Source organism: Mastacembelus armatus, chromosome 24, assembly GCF_900324485.2.
Source record: "Mastacembelus armatus chromosome 24, fMasArm1.2, whole genome shotgun sequence".
Lineage (NCBI taxonomy): Eukaryota > Metazoa > Chordata > Actinopteri > Synbranchiformes > Mastacembelidae > Mastacembelus > Mastacembelus armatus.
The window spans coordinates 4,296,427-4,314,753 of record NC_046656.1 but is presented as its reverse complement, the minus strand read 5'-3'; the positions used below and the strand labels follow the sequence as shown (position 1 = coordinate 4,314,753).

The 18,327-nt window shown below is 40.6% G+C and overlaps 1 protein-coding gene across 5 annotated transcripts; it reads right to left on the bottom strand.

Moving 5' to 3' along the window:
- Window positions 1-926: 926 nt before the first annotated feature.
- dse (dermatan sulfate epimerase) lies at window positions 927-18,175 on the bottom strand. 5 transcript variants are annotated; one of them, XM_026318479.1, is made up of 6 exons: window positions 18,036-18,175; window positions 15,634-16,117; window positions 12,074-12,327; window positions 6,517-6,756; window positions 4,967-5,174; window positions 927-3,114 (listed from the first exon to the last, which is right to left on the bottom strand). In XM_026318479.1, exons 2-6 carry the CDS (start codon window positions 16,071-16,073, stop codon window positions 1,368-1,370), a joined length of 2,889 nt encoding a protein of 962 aa, XP_026174264.1. In that variant the 5' UTR covers window positions 16,074-16,117; window positions 18,036-18,175; the 3' UTR covers window positions 927-1,367. The 5 variants fall into 5 exon arrangements, with proteins under 5 accessions (XP_026174264.1, XP_026174266.1, XP_033180965.1 ...); XM_026318482.2 differs by having other exon boundaries at window positions 3,060-3,630; XM_026318481.1 differs by lacking the exon at window positions 18,036-18,175 and having other exon boundaries at window positions 15,638-15,747.
- Window positions 18,176-18,327: the final 152 nt, after the last annotated feature.

The window sequence follows — 18,327 nt, the reverse complement described above, 5'->3', positions numbered from 1 at the left end:
AAAGGCAGGGTCTCTGAACATTACAAAGGACAAATGTCATACAAACTCAGTTCTAAAGCTCCACAGAAGCTTAATACATCAGAGGTGTGTTTGGTTTCATCTTGGCAATTCATCAATTCCTATTGGGAATTGTTGTTTTTCCTGAACACCCATTTGGTAGATCTAACAATAGTCAGGGTCACTGATTGAAAAAAAAAGGAAATTTCAATATATTAAGATATTTTGGGGAAAATGTCATCATTCCTAGTAAAATATCTACTACAATAGAATTCATAATATTATGACAGTGTAATAATTTCAGCTTACTATCTTTAAGCACAGTTGCGATATTGCTCTTTATAAATAAAACTGATTTGACTTAACTAGAAAAAATTATAGTGTTATGGAAAAAGGGTTACAGAATAAGGAAAAAAGGACATTATTCTGATATTAAGAAATTTTAAGGTCATGTTACAAAAAAGTCAAAGAAGCCATAAATTTACAATAAAAGTCATAATAGAACAAGAACAAAATTGATATATTGAAATTTCACAATATTATTTGTATAAATTAGGGCTGTCAGTTAATTAAAATATTTAATCACATGATTGTCATGGGTTAACTCGTGATTAATCACAAATTAATTGCACATTTTTATCTGTTCTAAATGGACCTTAACTTAATACGATTCAAGTTTGTAATACTCTAAGCAAAATGGACATATATGCTTTATGCAAATGTATGTTTATTATTAGTGAAACCACCCTAAACATACAGCATAAAGAACATTGACATGTTTCAATGACAGTAGATATGTTTTTGTTCATGTCTATTAAACACATGGACAAAAAGAAGATAGAAAAAACACAAGTTCCCATTATTTCTCTTTCTTTGCACTGAGCCAGTTGCTCAAACAGACAAACCAACTTAATTCACACTGACAATAAACGCAGACAGACAACAGAACCATCAGACATTGTTTTGTAAATGAATTTACTGTTCAGACCTTTTTCTTTCTCCATTTCTGTTTGCTGCTGCACTCTTTACTGTCTATGGCTGCAGTTTTGATTTCTCCTACTACGAGCATGGCCAGAGGTCAAACAGGAAATGCGCACTGTATTAATAAAATTAGTGCCATTAAAATTAATTTGTGTTAATGCATTAACGCATTAACTTTGACAGCCCTAGTATAAACTCAAAATATCTTGTAAAATGAAAACTTTATTCTTATAAAATTATGACTTTATTTTCAAAACATTCAATTATTTTCTTGATATCTCAATTATTTTCTAATAGTGGCCCTAATCTGTTGTAAGATCTGGCTCAGACTGAGGTGTGGGGGTGCATACAGGTCCATGTATCGGATTATGCCTCTCCTGATCGTGATGTTAGCACTGTGTGCGAGAGCAGGAAGAGTAGAGGTAAAGTAAGATGAAGCAGTCGATCAGAAGGACGGTGTAGAAACATCTCTGTGTGTGCAAGCTTCGACCCCTTTGAAAGCGAGTTAGTAACACAGCCAGCAGTAAAAAGAAGGTGGCAGTGTTCAGGATGAGAAAGAGTCTTATGTAGGAGGCTGTGCTGGGGAGACTTTCACTCCCTGCTGTAGCCACCATGTGGACCTCCTTGAATTTGCGTCCCTTGACAAAGCCGCCCTTTCTGTTTTTGCGGCTGTCTGCATAATCCATGAAGGCCCGTGAGTCTGCATCGCCCTCTTCTGGACTGTCATCATACGTGCGCTTTGACGTTCTCTGTCTCTCCTTCTTCTCATTCACTTCAATCTGTGCAAAAATGTCAGGTAGACTCTCAGAAAGCTTCTCTGCAAGGTTCACTTTCTTCCCCCCTTTAACCTTGCCCTGCTTCTTGGACATAGTGAACATCTTCTCAATGACCTCCTCAGTCTTCTTTTTGTCAGAGAACTGGAGGAGGCGTTCTGCAGTCTTACGGAAGCTTGCAGTGTTGAGAACCCGTCCAAGGATATGTCTCTCCATCTGCTGGAAGACGGGCTTGACATGCTGGAGGTTGTCCTCCATAATACCGACATACTCCTCTACTTCCTCGGGTGAACTGTCCACCACAGCTTCTGCCTTCTCAAATACAATCTTCTTGTGGTCCAGAAGCACCATGGCAAACAGAGGCTTGCTGGTGACCTCTCCGGTAAGCAGGTAGATGGTGTAAGTGTGATCTCTGGTGGCCAGGTAAATATCCACTCTTCGGTCATCACCACGCAAGCTGAAGCTCTGTACATCCACCCCTGGTCCAAAAAAAATGTATGCTACCCTTGTATGAGGGTACCTCAATGGCATTGTGACATTCACATAGTTAGAACCATTATATGGGTATCCCCGAGGGTAACTCCAGTAACCTATCACTGCTTTGTTGCTGTAGCCTGTGTCATCCATCCAGAACATCTTATACTTGTCCTCACCATGCGACACAAATGCTCCATGAACACCATCTACTTTTGTACCCTGGAAAGGCAGCTCTGTGTTGTGAAAGAAGGCACTCATGGCCCTGGTTGGGCTGTCAGGATCCAGGTGGATGTGGTCGACAAGGAGCAAGAGCTGTGGGTGAAGAAGGAGCAGGTTCCTCTGAAAGCTCCTCATCTTCAGCTCTGGATTATAAGCAGAATGTCCCTCACCACGGATAAAGACCATTCCCTGTCTTGCCATAGCTGCCTCTACTCTGCCCTGGGCATCAGCTGCCAGCCCCACCTTGTACTTCAACCACTTAGAATCACAGGCTTCGGTAACCTGTCCAGTCCACGGCTTAAAACAGCTCCCTGAGACAGCTGAGCCAAACAGTACTGCATTGTTCAACAATGTATACTTGGGTCCATACAGTGCCTCTGTGATGAATGGGACACCATTGGGGGCAAAAGTGAAAGAATTCTGATCTGGGTGCTCGTGCCCAGCATTAAAGTTCCTCCACCCTTTGATCCACTCTCTGTACTTGCTCCTGTGAACAATGTCGAAGATGGCACGTCCTCCCAGCTTCCCCGACTTAAAGGAGACAAAGGTGTGGTTGGTGTCTGCAGGTAAAGCACTACCATACGTGACTACGCCCCAGTCCTCAAAGTAGTGCAGTTGGGATGTTCCAAAGTCTGATGGAGGCTTTGGAATTAGGCCTGGGTCATACCTGCAGAATACATGAAGAAGATCTTCATCAGATGGATGAAACACAGATACATCACATTCAAAAAGAGAATCCACTAATCGTTATTCTCATCATAAAGCTGTATTTCAAGTGATAATGAAACTAGCAGTTGATTAGTTAGTTAGGACCAGAATTCTGATCTGTTAAATGACAAATGCCTAACATCTGCAGGTTTCATCGTTTTAAAGGTGTGCTTTACAAAGTCTTATAATACTGTATATTGAATAATTTTGGACAGAGATGAGGAGCTCGGACACCCGGAAGGAGTTTGGAGTAGAGCCCCGGCTTCTCCTCATTGAGAGGTGCCAGCTGAGGTGGCTCGGGCATCAGCTCCAGATGCCCCCTGGACGGCTCCCTGGGGAGGTGTTCCGGGCAATGTCCCACGGGGAGGAGCCCCCAGGGAAGACCCAGGAAACGCTGGCTGGACTATGTCTCTCAGCTGGCCTGGGTACGCCTCGGTATTCCCCTAGAAGAGCTGGAGGAAGGGTCTGGGCATCTCTGCTTAGCATATTGCCCCCACGACCAGGCCCCAGATGTGGAAGAAAGTGGAAGAAAATGGATAGATGGATGGTGTTGGGCGGAGAAAACCACATTTGAAGACATCATTTGGGGTTCTGGAAAAAAGCGAAGCCTGATGCTAAACAAACTAATTAGTGTGCTGCTAACCAGCTCTGAAGGCAAAAGTTTTTAGACACAGGCTGAGCATCAGATGAGCAATCTGATTTAAACATATTTACACCTAAAGGCAACTTTAACACACCTTACGATACCAGCTCAACACCAGCTCAATACAGACAAGACAGAAGTGATTGTTTTTGGCCCAAAAAATGAAAGGTCAAAGGTCATTGCTCACCCTGACTCCATGTCATTGAAAGCTACAAATCAAGCCAGAAACCTTGGTGTAATCATTGACCCTGACCTGAATTTTAACAACCACATAAAATCCATCACTAAATCTTCCTATTACCACCTGAAAAACATTGCTAGAATAAAAGGTTTTCTGTCTAAACAAGATGCAGAAAAACTTGTTCATGCATTTATCTTCAGTAGGTTAGATTATTGTAATGGCTTGTTTACAGGTCTTAGCAAAAAGTCAATCAGGCAGCTGCAGCTAATCCAGAATGCTGCTGCCAGAGTCCTTACAAACACCAAGAAACTGGACCATATCACACCAGTTCTTAGATCACTACACTGGCTTCTCATTAGTCAAATGATAGATTTTAAAATCTTATTGCTAGTCTATAAAGCACTAAATGGTTGTGGACCAAAATATATTCAAGATGTATTAGTTCCCTATGAGGTTTCCAGACCCCTCAGGTCATCTGGGACAGGTCCCAGATGTCTGTTCCCAGAACCAGAACCAAACAAAGTGAAGCAGCATTCAGTTACTATGCTCCTCACTTGTGGAACAAACTTCCTGAACACCTGAGGTCTGCTCAAACTGTCAGCTCATTCAAATCAGGACTGAAAACTCTGTTGTTTACTGCTGCCTTCGAATAATTGTTCATCCTTGTTTTCTTAATGTGCTTTTATGTCTTATTTTAATTTACTTTATTTGATTTAAATTTATTTTATTTTAAATGTCTTTGTTTTTAAATGCTCTTTTCCATGCTTTTAATGCAATTATATGCCTAGTAAAGCACTTTGAATTGCGTAGTGTATGAATGGTGCTATACAAATAAATTTGCCTTTGCCTTTTATAGTTCATAGGAAATCTGTGTGTGACAGTCAGTAAATGATCTTAGCTAAAGTAGATTTGCCTTTTAATAATAGCTCTCCATACAACAACTGCAGTGAGATGTTTCCTTTTATGAAACAAAACTCAGCAGCTTACCAGATGAACTCTGTATGCAGAGTACACCAGCGCTGGCCCTTTCCAGCCTGCCCTGGCCCTTCCATCACCCTGTTTTGATGAATCAGCTCTGCCAGCCAGTTTCCACTGCCGTTACGCAACACATAGCGATCCAAGAAGACCAGCTGGCTCTCTGGCCCATAGAACCAGTTGTAGTTGGAATCTGCAATGGCTAGAGTCCGCTGAAATCCTGATGAGAGAATGAAAACACAGTGGGCAGTTTTAGTGGTGGTTGATCATGAAGCTAGCCATGTAGAAATTAGATCAAATTATGACAAGACAAACAAAATGCTATCACTTAATGACTGCTGATATAACTTCATGCAGATTCTGTCAGTTCCTATGCGCTACCACACAGAGTTCAGTACAAACTGTTCATAATTATGTACCAAAAGTACTTCCCTAAAACACGGAGCTCTGTCCTCTCTGCCGTGACTCAGTTCAACCCCAAACCAAATGAAACCCATTAACAATGTTGTTGTTGAAATGATATGAGGAAAAGTTTGCTGTCTGGGGTGAGAAGGTTCTTAGAAACCAAATAGAGCAGCTACAGGATGTAATCAACCTAAAACAATGCTAAAACAAAAGCTGCTTGTAATATTGACTTGGAGCTACGATATTAGTTGCAGTGCTTTGGAACAATCCTTTACCTTTTCCGAGCATGTGCAAAGGCGTCTTGAGATTAGTCAACAACAAACAACGACAAACAACAACTTTTTTCAGTTTTCTCAAAAATGCAGCTCTAGTAAGTGTAAGGGGTTCAACTTGAGTTTTTACACCCATGTACATATACATTTCAATATATTTAGATTGCTTCAGTGGTTTTAATTGCAGTTTTTGACAAAAGTGAATACACATTATCCTTCTTTGTCTGGTGTTTGTTAAACTCTGACTGCCATTCGCTTTCTGTCACCAGTATGCAAACATACAGTCAGTGATGGGACTGAGCTATAAAGTAGGGGTACTTTTTGGTAGAGGGCCTTGTCTTCTCGTCTGGTGGATGCAGAAAGCTGTTGGCTCTGGATCGCAGCCTCTACTGGCTGATGTAATTAGAGGACTTCTGAGCACAGTAGTGCCACTTAGCCACAATACAGAAACTGTTAGCAGGGGGCTGTGAAATGCTTGACCTAAGGTTCCTCCGCTGCCCTCCCCCAAACCTTTGGATGAAAATTCCAGGACACCACAGATCCCTGCAGGTCTTACCCAGGAAGGTAATAACTAAACACATTCATACCCCATACCAGCTCAGAGGAGATCTACTCTCCATTGTGGCAGCCTAAGTTCATTTTCATGCCTAATCTAACAGATCAAGCTTTGACATAGAGCATTCTAATAGAGACTAGAGACTGTAGAGACACTAGAGACCTTCTGCCAGTGATAGTTAAACACTTACTCATGAACTGTTGACTGCTGCTGGCACTCTAAATACATCCAATTTGGTGAAAAGGTACATCACATAAATGTCACAACTTTGTAAAAATTAAACAAGTGCTATGTTTATTGCTCATCACAGCAGTTAGTGCAAAAGTTACCGGGCAGGATAGTCCTATAGAGGAAGGCGAAGTGTTTAAGGAGCCAGGGGTGGTCGAAGTGGCTGATAGCAAAGTGACGCTGCACCAGGAACATGTACTGGAATAGAGAGCGGCTGGTGTAAGTCCCGTAGGCCACCCCTTCATACAGGGAGCCATCTGTCACATCCTGCAGAAGGATCATGGACTTCTCCATAATGGACAGGACCTGCTTGGTCCACAGGTAGGCCTCCTGAAGGTAACCTGCAACATAGAAAGTTGAGATATTACTATTATTATATCGTAAATACAGCCTGAAAGGTCCAATCTATCCATTGCGCTGATGCAATTTTAATGTTTCCTACTGTTGCGCCAATTTTTGGTATGAGCCTTTTTTCATTTTAACTGTCATATAAAGGGGAAAATTAGAAGACCATTTATTGTAATTACTGCCAGTAGTTTCTTCCAAAAGCATGGGTATTGAAATAATGCTACAGAATACTTTAACATCCAGAAATTAACTATAGGTCAATTATCACAAAACATCCTATTTTTAAAAAAAATATATCATGTCATTGTCTTGCAGCAGCAGTAATGACAAATTCCTGTCAAATTCTATAAATGCACATGTGCAAAACTACAAAAACCTGGTGCAGACAGACCTTTTATAACCTCGTCAAATGAATGCGGAAAACTAATTGGATGAGAGTTACCATGACTTTTGGAGGACCACCTACTACCAGCTACTGGGGCATTGTGCAATCATGTCAAAAACTCCATGTCAGCCTGAAAGTCACGTAGCTAAGGCCATTTAATTTTATGATGCTGCCATACCCCCATTTGTGTTTACACCTGCACAAGACCATAACCTTTGGTAGGAATTATACTATATGGTGAAGACTGATGGAAGTATGAGTTAAATCGGGCCAGCGCCAATCAATGATGTGGTCAAAATGTTTATTTAGGATGACAGCACTAATCCTCCTTGCAAGCAAGGGCCTTATATGTATTTTGATAATGTAAAATATGTTAACAGCAGGACAGAAAGGCTGTGCATTGTGACCCAGGCATTGTGCTCCATGTATGCATGTGTCAGCCATGGAATTAATGAAAAAGATACACGTTTACAAGTTTCCAACACGTTTTTGCTTGTTACCTAAAGAAACCTTCCACACAGACAACTTCTAGCTGTAGCAGTGGAAAGCATGACACCCCTATGGCATGCTACACCATGTTTCTCATACACACAGGATACCACACATAGACTTTACTATGAGAACAAGTGACCACACAAGCACTCCAGCCACAGTGCACTGAATCCCAGCGACGTTACCGGTTGGCTGGGTCTGCCCACTGAAGCCGTCCCCATCGGTGTTTGGTTTGGGCTTGGGGACCGCAGGCCTATACAGACCAGGTATTTACCATATAACATGAGCTCCAAGCATGTACAAAGACCACATTCACACAAGCAGAGCTCCACCAGGGCTCACACAGCCCAGTGCCACAGTTCAGAGCCACGCAGGCTACACAGTGCAGTCTTCAAAAGTAAAAACATAATATGAAAACAGTAATATCTCTCTGTTAATAACTATTGCATTTTTAACAGTGCACAACAGGAATCCGTAATGTTTTTTCATAACTCACTGACACTGGAATGATTAATTCTGCTTAAATGACTAAGCATATATTAATTGCAAGACTCAGAGGCCTCTTTCCAACCATTATTTGTTAGTTTGGAAGTACACTTCAGTTCCAGTTCATCAATTCGTCACTGTCATTTATGCCAGAGATTTTTAACATTGTTACACCTAACATGGTGAATGATAAGGCTGACAGAATGACATAGCCACAGCGTGAGTTGTGGCTATGATCACAGTAAATGCTAAAAAATAATAGCAGTACAAATATTTATGAATTGCAAAGTCAGCGAACTAACTCAGTAATGTTTGTTGGTACATCTAATTTATTTGCTTATGAACTGAATCTTATACATGCAAGAAAAAGGTTGTTGCTCTAAATGTCCTTAGAGGTTGAATATTGTGGTTCATTACAGATGAACAGGTAAACTAGGTTCTGGCCTGGTGCTTCAAAGTACCAACAAGCAGTCACCTGCATTTGGACTGCATATGTCCTGGTTATCTAAAGTACACATCTATTAAAGCTGCAAAATAAATAAATAAATAAATAACTGCAAGCACATTTCAGTGAGTAGCACAAACTCTATAAACTTGCTCTTTTGATAGAGAAAAAAAATGAACACTTGTGTCAGACAACCAAGGAAGGTAAAAGAGAAGCCAGTTTGTTCTTTGTTTCTGGCAGAGCTAACTGTAACATTTCTATTTATTCACAAACATCCTGACAGAATAATATTTGGATGTAATGTCATTCCTTCACACAGGAAATGAAGGATACATAGACGATGGTGAACTGCAGTCAGGCTGTGTTGGAAGTGATGCCTGAGTGAGGCTGCTAAATGAAGCAGCTGAAAAAAATCTCATTTTTTTAAACACTGCAAATACTTCAAGTGTTTGCATTGTGTTATGAAGCTAGTTTCTCAGCCCTGTTTAGTATGCAACTATCACTTCTGCATGAGGTCCCCTGACAAGCTGAACTGCAGCAAACTTACTTTTTGCTGGGCTCAATACCAAGCGAAATGAGGCAAAAAGAGGTCACGCTGTAAATCGCCGCAGTGCTCACAGAGCTTTGTGACTTGCTGCCTCCTTCAAAAAGCCTCAAATCAAACCACTGTGACCACAGCAGTTCTCAGTGTGGTAGCTGTCATTTCGTTCACATCAGGACTAGATCTTTTGTACCAGAAATCCAATCCCTGTACACAAAGCAAGCTGAGCTGCAGGAATTCACCTTCTAACGACCTTTATCTGTTACTTTGCATAATTCATGGTGCAGGATACTGAAGCAAAAAGCCAGAATGAGCAGGGAATCAGTTCCTGCAAATGAAATGCTAGGGGAAAACTGCTGTGTTATGTGGAGAACCTCATGTGGAGAATAATTACAGTGAATTAAGAGCAGTTATAGCAGATAACTTCACAGCACTGAAATTCCAGAGTTTCTCCCGTAAGCCAACTGGTCTCATGGTGACAATATTTCATTTAAAAGTATAATTCAAAATGTGAACCATGACAAATGAAAACAAATTGAACAAAAAAACTGCATGAAATGGTGTCCAGCTTTCATCCATCCTACCTCTCCCTTCAGAGGATCAGGGAGATTAGATTACACGAAATCAGCTGACACATTTTTATGAGCTCTCTGATTTAAATTCTGAAGATCTTGATTCAGAAAAGAGGCAAAATAATACATTCATTAGCATTGAGGTTTTATTCTCATTTTTTTTAACAGGTAAACTATACATATATTTTGAGTCTCAAGACCAGGAGGTGTGTTGTCACCTAGTATAAAACCAATATACAAAACTGAAGCAATATGGTTAAAAGGCCGAAATTAGATTTTATATATGGAAGTTAGACTTAGCTGAACTGACTAACTCTTTAACTGGCTCTTATATTCAATCTAAATCTACCTGTAACCTCCTAAACCTGTATCAGTCTTGGAACATAGTCAGCTATTATTTTAATGATCAAAATTATCCTTACAGAAAAGACCCTGACACTAAATAACCCATTTTATAATATAAATCACACCACCGTTTTTCGTGCCTGTTCCTCGTCCACATCAGCCTTGAGTCGAGTTTTCCTTTGTTTAGTGTTTTCATAATACCTTCGTTGTCTGCACTCGGTCCTTGTACAAATCCTTTCTAAAAACACAACAGAATAATCCGGTCAGAATGGGCCCAGCAGACAGCGATGTAAGGATGCCAGAGGAGAGACTCACCTCTGGGTTCCTCCAGGTCTTTACAGACCTTCTCTGCACCTCTGAGGAATACAAGGGGGTGCTCACCTATTGTGCTCGGCTGGAGGGGTAGCTTTATGTTTCATTACAATGATTAGTTACACCTGTGTTTCATTGGTCTTTTGTTCCCACACGGACTTGTGGACTTGTTCCACTAGGTCAGGCCATCTAGTCATCAACCATAACTAGTAGAGATAGATACGTTAGGATTTATCGATACTGATAGTGATACAGATTGTGCTTATCAATACAGATACAGTACCTATTGATATTCTTACAGTTAGCACGCTCCATAATTTGGTGCAAAAATAAAGTTTCAACTTTTTCTGTCATTACATTTTTACAGAAATAATCACATCTGTACTCAAATGGTATTCTTTCAGGTTTTGTTTGTTATTTTTAAAATATAACAAAAGAAATATTAAGAACAGAATTTATTTTTTTTCTCATATATTAGCTAGTGTACATTCTTGAGAAGTAACGTGCAACAGCATAGATTTGAACAAATCACGAGACTATAAAAAATCAGGATAGTATTTTTACTGTACTAAATCCGCCTCTGCTCTTAAACTGTAAGTTTCTGAATGACAGTTTGATTTATTTTTTTTAGCATTAATTATTCTTTGTGCCAGTGCTGGACAAGTTTTTGAATCACTCCAAAATTTCACTCTGCTACCTAATTTTCAGCTGCACCCATTACATGCTGCAGTTTAATTTCAGTGGTAAAGCTCTTCTAAACACTTTTTTAGTGGCATTTCATTTGTACTCTTGTTTTTCATTGGAGATATATTTCAATTTTTTTAACTTGAGCTACAAGTGGAAGCAACATGATCCTGTGGCCAAATTAGAGCATTACACCCACTAAAACAATAAGTGCAAAACTCATACTCATGCCCAAGTTTGTGGGTCTGGACATGCACAGAACTGCTAAGGAGCACATCTCAATAGGTGGCACAAATCAGCAGAACACCTGTTGACTTGTTTAGGGTGATACCGGTGGACAAGCAGGGGGACGGCTGCCATGCACTATGCACTATTTTTTCACACCGTGGCAAGAGTAAAAGACACATTTGATGTAAGGATTCTGAGAAGTCTGTCCTGCTGCTATATCACTGCTGGTCAAGTTGACTGTCAACTGCAGTCCAAATGACCCGCAGACCACTGGAGATGTCCCAGTGCTCCCAATAGGCTGTCACAGGATGACAAAAACTAGCATGACATACAGCTGGGAAATCAGCCAATCCACAGAAGCCCAAATCCCAAAAAGTTGCTTGATGTAAAAAAAGATGATTTTCCACTGTATCCCCCACACAAATGTTCATTTATCAGAGTGAAAATCCTAAGTCATGTGAAACTAAAGCTCACCAGTAAAGCCTGGACTAACGAGTTTCCTTAAGTGGAGCTGCATTTGAGTTTCTTTGGCAGGCTTATTACCCTAACTCATAAATTGTTCAAGGAAAACCATTCCCACACAAAGTTCTCTGATTAAGTCAGTCAGAGTGCCTCATATCACTCCCATCAAAGATTCATGGGAACTATCTGATTTTGAATTGGAAAATAATCACCGTATGACAACCATGAATATTTATTTCAAATTTACTGGAATTCTAAAAATGATCTTCTCATACTGTGGATCAAAGGTTTGGCTGATCAACATCCTTAAGCCCTGCAACAAGGGCAAGAGAGAACCATATAGTAGTATATGTCTAACCTTGAGCCATGTAAACCAGGCTTCCTGTGAGCAGAGCTACGCAGTTGGTGGGCTGGTGGTTGTGCAGGTACTGAAACCCCCAGCCTCGGACGTAGGACTTCTCATACATCAGGCGCGACGCGTTGCCAATCACCTGGATGAAATGCTCCTGTTGGTCCTTGTTCAAGTACTCATACAGGAAGTCGTAGGCAGTGGCAAACCCCACCAAAGAGTGTGCCAGAGGAACTTCATCCCAGGGTGCATCTTTGACCAGCCTGCAATACAGACAACAACCCAAGACTGAAGGCTATGCATTTTAAAAACAAGATATTCAATGGTAAGCAGCGGGGAACTTTTCACTCTTTTTCACTCTCAAACCCTAGCAAATGCTGCATCATGAATAAGAAAGCTTTCACACTACCTTTTATAGCTGTAAAAAGTCTTTTTCACTTTGAAAGCAAAAATAAACATGCAAAGTAGCATTTTACACCACAGACACACCAATAAAAAGACATTCAAAGAGCCATTAAATGTACAGCTAGTTAACAAGCGCTAGGACCTAAGAATGCAGACTGCACATTGTTATTGCCTACAAAAAAAAAGTCTTGCTGTGATTCTCACCACAACTCCAGAAACCACCCACTGTATTTTAATCTGCCATGATTTCACTTTGTGATTGTTATATATATATATATATATATATATATATATATATAGCCATTCTACCACACTGATATATGCACAGGTAAAATTGCTATAATATCACCTGACACATACCACACTCCATACTAATCAACTAAAATACTGCACTCTAAAATGAATCACTGTAAATTGGCAGCTGTGATGATAATATTGTGAACAAAATAGTCATTTAGCATTAAGTTAGTTGTCTACTGTTATATTTTAATTTAAATCAATTTCAGCATAATATTTAAACCACAAACTAATTCAAATGAAGCCATGATAATTAGGCTAAGCACTGTAAGTGTGTCTTCCCCCTGTGAAGAAAGACAGTCTATTTGTTCATGACTCATGTCATACATGCCTAGGGAGAAAATTGAATGCCAAAAATTTTCTTAAATGTCTTGTATATGTCTTTTGAAAATAAAAGAGGTCCATTGTTTCAGTGGTAACTAGCAGCTGAAGTTTATTTAAAAAATCCTTCCTGTCTGGTCATGGAAAAGAAAAGCTAAAAGCTTCTTTATGTTAGTTTGCCCATATGGCCAAAAGGAAAACTGCAACAAAATCACTGTTGGACTACATACTGAACTGTGACATAGCACAGGAACTCTTATTTCTGTGTTTGTACAGTCTGTGTAAAAGAGAAAAAAGGAGCAGGCACCCTTATGCCACAAAGTAGAAGATCCCATTTGGATCATGGTTCATGGACTTGTTGCAGACATAATTGAAGGTCATGAACACCACAGCTGACTGATTCCTGGAGCCACTCTGCAGAAGCCCTTAGAGGTTCAGTGACCATATAAAAAGTGTGGCCAAAGAGAAAACTCCCAGTATGTTGTTAAGACATGAAAACACATGCTCAGTGGCTTCTCACGTCTGCCCTGTGGTACACTGTAGATTTTGTGAAAAATGTTCTGCAAACTGCGCTAATGTCACACCATCTAAACCCCCAGAAATAAGCTGCTGGAAAATCCCCTTCATCCTGTTCAGTGGCTGTAGGCAACATAGAGGCCATGCAGCAAAATGAGAAGGATTTAGCTGCTGGACTCCCCTCCCTCTCCACATGAAGGGGGGGATACCTGTAAGAGGGGGCTGACCCACAATTCAGTCAAAAACAGACTCAGCAGACTCAGTTCCAAATAAATGCTAATCAATGCTAAAATCTAGCCTAACAGTAGAACAAGCAAAGGCAGTGAACAGGTCTATCTATTATACAGTAATTGTTAACATTAGTTAACAAGAGCCATTTTAAATAAGCAACAGGTCATACCAGATGAAGTAATCCTACAGCAGTAAAGGGGGTGGTTGTAGCACATCATGTGACGTAGCAAATCCCCAACAAAGGCAGGGAAGATTCTTAGCCACATCTACTAATGTGACCACAGGCTGCCAGCTGTTCAGTGCTAATTATATGAGGTTATGTGAATGTATGTATAAGAGCTGTTAATAGTTACCATGGATCCCCAACACTGGATGCAAATTTTCTCCAAGCATTTCTGAGACCTTCATTCCTTCGGTCTTTTTAAAACATACTGGAAGCACAGAATAGTTGTAATCCACTTCTCAGCTATTTTACTCTTTCCAGCCAGATCTAATGTTCACTGAACTTGAACAAATTGTTAGGAAAATAAGGAAGCACTGTTAATACCCTGAGGTGCATAAACCAGTATGGAGTACCAGTGCAAAAGTGGCTGGTATGAATGTGAATTACATGTGATTCTGCACCAATAGCAGTTCTGTGACAAAGAATTTTAACAGAAAAAAAGTGATACTCCAAAGTCTGCAGCTCAGTTGAAGTTGAACACACTCAAAAGTATATACTCACAAACACCAGAGAAAGACTGAGGGAAAAATTGTTTAAGCTGCAGTTTTGTGCTTTCAGCCCACCAGATGGGAACAGAAACACATTTTTCTAAGCTCACAAACATGTCAAAACAAACCTGTTTTCTCACTTACCTTTCCAGTGGTTTCTAGCCATGCAGATAATTCAAAAGTTCTGCTATAGCTGTCTCTAAGATTTCAGTTTCCATACCAGTGTTATTGAGGCAAAATAAATGTTTCTGATGCTCACTGCACATAAAGGTTTCATTTTAGAATTTTAACAGTGACTTATCTATTCATTAAAATATACTCTGGATAATCCACTCATCATCCTGTTAGCAGTTTCCTTTACAGCCACTTTGAATCAAAAGGAGCCCTGTGTTGCCATCACAACAGAAATCTCCAAGGCTCTAAAACTAAAACTATATCTAGATCCCTTTGGTGGTCTGTGAGTAAAATTAAAGTGAATTTAACCCATGAATATAGAAAATACCACTTTTACAGCACAAAGGTCTAAAAAACTTTACTGAAATAGGCTCATGTTCATGTCATGAATTCATGACAGTGGACATAAACAAACCACTGCTGTGGTTTTGTTCGTACGAATTCACAGAATATGATAGGTTTAAAAACAGCGAGCCCTTGCAAGGAAGTTATGTTGATATGCCTTTCTCTCATTTCCCATTACGACGCTGAAAAAACGACTAAAACTCATATGCAATTTCAGCAAATTACAGACTTAAAAGCTAACCCTCTCAAAAAAATCAACAGATAAAGCAATAGTGAAAATAATTGTTGGCAGCAACTCAATGCAGAAACGTACTTATCAAATCCTTCCGTGATCAAAACGAAACTACTTACAACTACAGACTTGTGTGCAGGAACCTTGGCTTACATTATTCTAACAATCAGAGTGTATTGCTATTGAGGTCAAGTTTAGCATTTTATTTCCTTTCATCAAAAGTGTATCCTGACCCACAGGCCAATCAGACCACAATGTGTTTTCACCTTTCCAGATAAGCACATGAGCTCAAATTGCATTGTCTCAAATGAAATAATAAAAAAGACAGAAAATCTACCAACTAGGCTGAGCCGCCATCCTCTCCATGTAGTCCTTGACCAGGTCGAGGGCCCCAGCCCTGTGGGGGTACAGCAGGCAGAACATGGACAGTACACCCAGATTGTTCCCATACACCTCATTCCAGCGAGCACTGAATTCTGTGGGGCTCCAGGGCGGCAGGTACTCCTCTGGGTGCTCCAGCATAGCTTCCCCTGCCTCGCGGATCCTCCTCGCCATGTCCTGATGAGTCCCAGCAGCTGCGTACTGCAGCTCCTCCACATCTCCCTGACTGAAGTACAGCATGGGATGCCCATCGTAGTTGCCTCCCATGAAGTGGATTCCTCTGCTGGGGTCCACTTCTGCTGCTGCTACCATAATCACCACCACCACCAGGATGAGCAGAGGCCACCGCAGACTTATAAAGAAGACTGTGGGGGCACCGCGGGTATGGGTTGTCATTGTCTCATCAGACAAAGGGCTGTGGCATTGCCAGAGGAGCACAGCTGAAAGGGAACAGTGGAGGGAAGAAAAGGATTTGAGAGAGCCTGCCTATATTCTGCACAGCCTTTTCCTACAAAAGCCCTGCATTCCTTGAGTAATTAGATACAGCTGTAGTCCTGATGATGCAGGCTTTCCATACTGATGTGGGCCATTATTGAGCAGCACAGTTAAGAAGTAAACACAGTGCTGTCAGGTATGTAGCAATCACTGTTACAGCATAAATATTACTGCAAAACACTAATTTTATATTTATGTAGTAATGAAGTAATTCAATGCTTGCCTCCTGACATTTTCTATATCCACATCTCAGCTGAATCTGGAGGGTGTGTTACACCTCTGTACATGGTGTTACCAAATGCTCACTTCCCAAGATTTATTTCTGAATTGATATTGTGAGACAAGTCTAGCCATGCACACCCAGATGTCCAGACGAGCAGGCCTGGAGGCCATAAATGGCGTATTACTCCAGTAACAGTACTCTTGTCTACGGAAACAAGATCTAAACCAAACTGCTGCGCTCCACAGAAACACAACAGTTGGCCTGGGGTCTTTTCTCCAAACATGAGAGTAAATTCCATGACCTTAGTGGAGATTTTGGCAAAAGCCTAGTGGAAAACCATTTGGTAGTGATTTAAATGACGTCTAGACTGGAGACCATTCTAATATATGTGTGCTGACTCGGGTGTCTGTGTAGTTTGTGTTTGATAAACAAGAAAAGGCACATAAAAATGCTTTATCTCCTGAAGTCAGTTGAATTGACCTTATGAAGGGTCACATTCCTTTGTGGTGAACCGGAAGGTGGTCGACATGTAGCCAAGACAAAGCATCAAGAACACTGGCCTAAATGATCACAGTGGAGTTGTAACTGTGTCAGAAACTAAGGCCCTAGCACATGGCTGTGCACGTGAATTACACTGATAAAAAACTAACAAAATTTAGCTGGTAATATTTAGGAAGAGACATGTTGCCTAACATATATGCACGTTCCAGTCTCACAAATGTGGAGATTTGCTGGGTCTCTCTGTTTGATATCAATGTAATCTAAATCGCTCTGGGCCCTGGGAAGTTGCAACGGTATGTTCCATATTCAGTGACATTTGCCAGCATAAGCAGTAGGGTAATTAAAAACGATTAATAATAATAATAATGATAATAATAATAATAATAATAATAATAATGATGATAATTAATAGCAGATGATGAAAATAACTAAAATTATGGATAAATATGCTTTATTTTTTTTCAAGTCATTTTCACAATGCTAGAATAAAACTGCGTTGCACCATCCCTTTACAGGATGTGTGTTTTAGTATATGCTGCAATGAAAAAACATCAGCGACACTGATTACTGATAAGATTGTGTGTATTGCCTATAGATAAGATGCTCTTCTTAAAAAATGCGCGATCAGACATTTACATTTTGAAACATTTTATTCAACTCTATGGTTGACACCAAGCAGCTTTGATTTTGTTGAAAAAGGTGAAAGGTCAAACTATGTTTCCACAGCCCACAGTTATTGGCCTAACAGCAGTAAGGTTTCATGATGGCATCACTTTGCAAAGCAACACGTGTGAGATTTTAAATGAACAGAAATCCTCCGATTTCAAGTAAAAACTAGGGTTCACAAGGACATCAGGCCGCTGTCAGCCAGAGAACTCCTCCCTCCACATACGAATATGTCCAATGCTTCACAGCATTAAACTTTTACATTTACTTTTTCAAACTTGAACTTTCCCTTCATATCAGTCTTGTGGTTTCATAAGACGTCATGACCACGGCTGCTTTTCTTTTACAAGCCCCTCTCCTCCAAACGGTTAAGTGCTTTTTTAGCTATAACAGTGATAATCTGCTCCCACAGCCTTGTTCTTGTCGACCACGAAAAGCCTCGGCAGTGACAAAGCACAAACGTTTTAGGTTACCTGTCAGAAGCGGGGCTCAGATATCCGTATTCCCGTCTTTACGGCCATTTCTTCCCGCGGTTTGAGGAATATTGAGTCTGGTTGAGATGTGTTTCAGGTCGAAGCAGACAGAGGAAGGGAGGAAAGTGTAAGTACTGAGGGAGTGTCATGCTGGCGAGTGAGGAGGGGCGGCCGGGGAGGGAGGCTTAAAGGAGACTAATGAATCAAGTGGCTGCCTTTGTTCCTCAGCGAGGTTAACAGGTAACTGAAGAAAAAAGAGAGAAACCAGCGCTGACAGGAGAAGCTGGACTGG

What these genes read in the sequence shown, in the direction of transcription:
- dse (XM_026318479.1), bottom strand. Translation starts at nt 16,073, where the DNA reads ATGACAACCCATACCCGCGGTGCCCCCACAGTCTTCTTTATAAGTCTG. An exon ending in ATGGCGGCTCAGCCTAGTTG is followed by an intron (nt 12,328 to 15,633) that starts GTAGATTTTCTG and finishes TCTGTATTGCAG; the next exon opens with GCTGGTCAAAGATGCACCCT. An exon ending in CTATAGGACTATCCTGCCCG is followed by an intron (nt 5,175 to 6,516) that starts GTAACTTTTGCA and finishes TTCTCTCATCAG; the next exon opens with GATTTCAGCGGACTCTAGCC.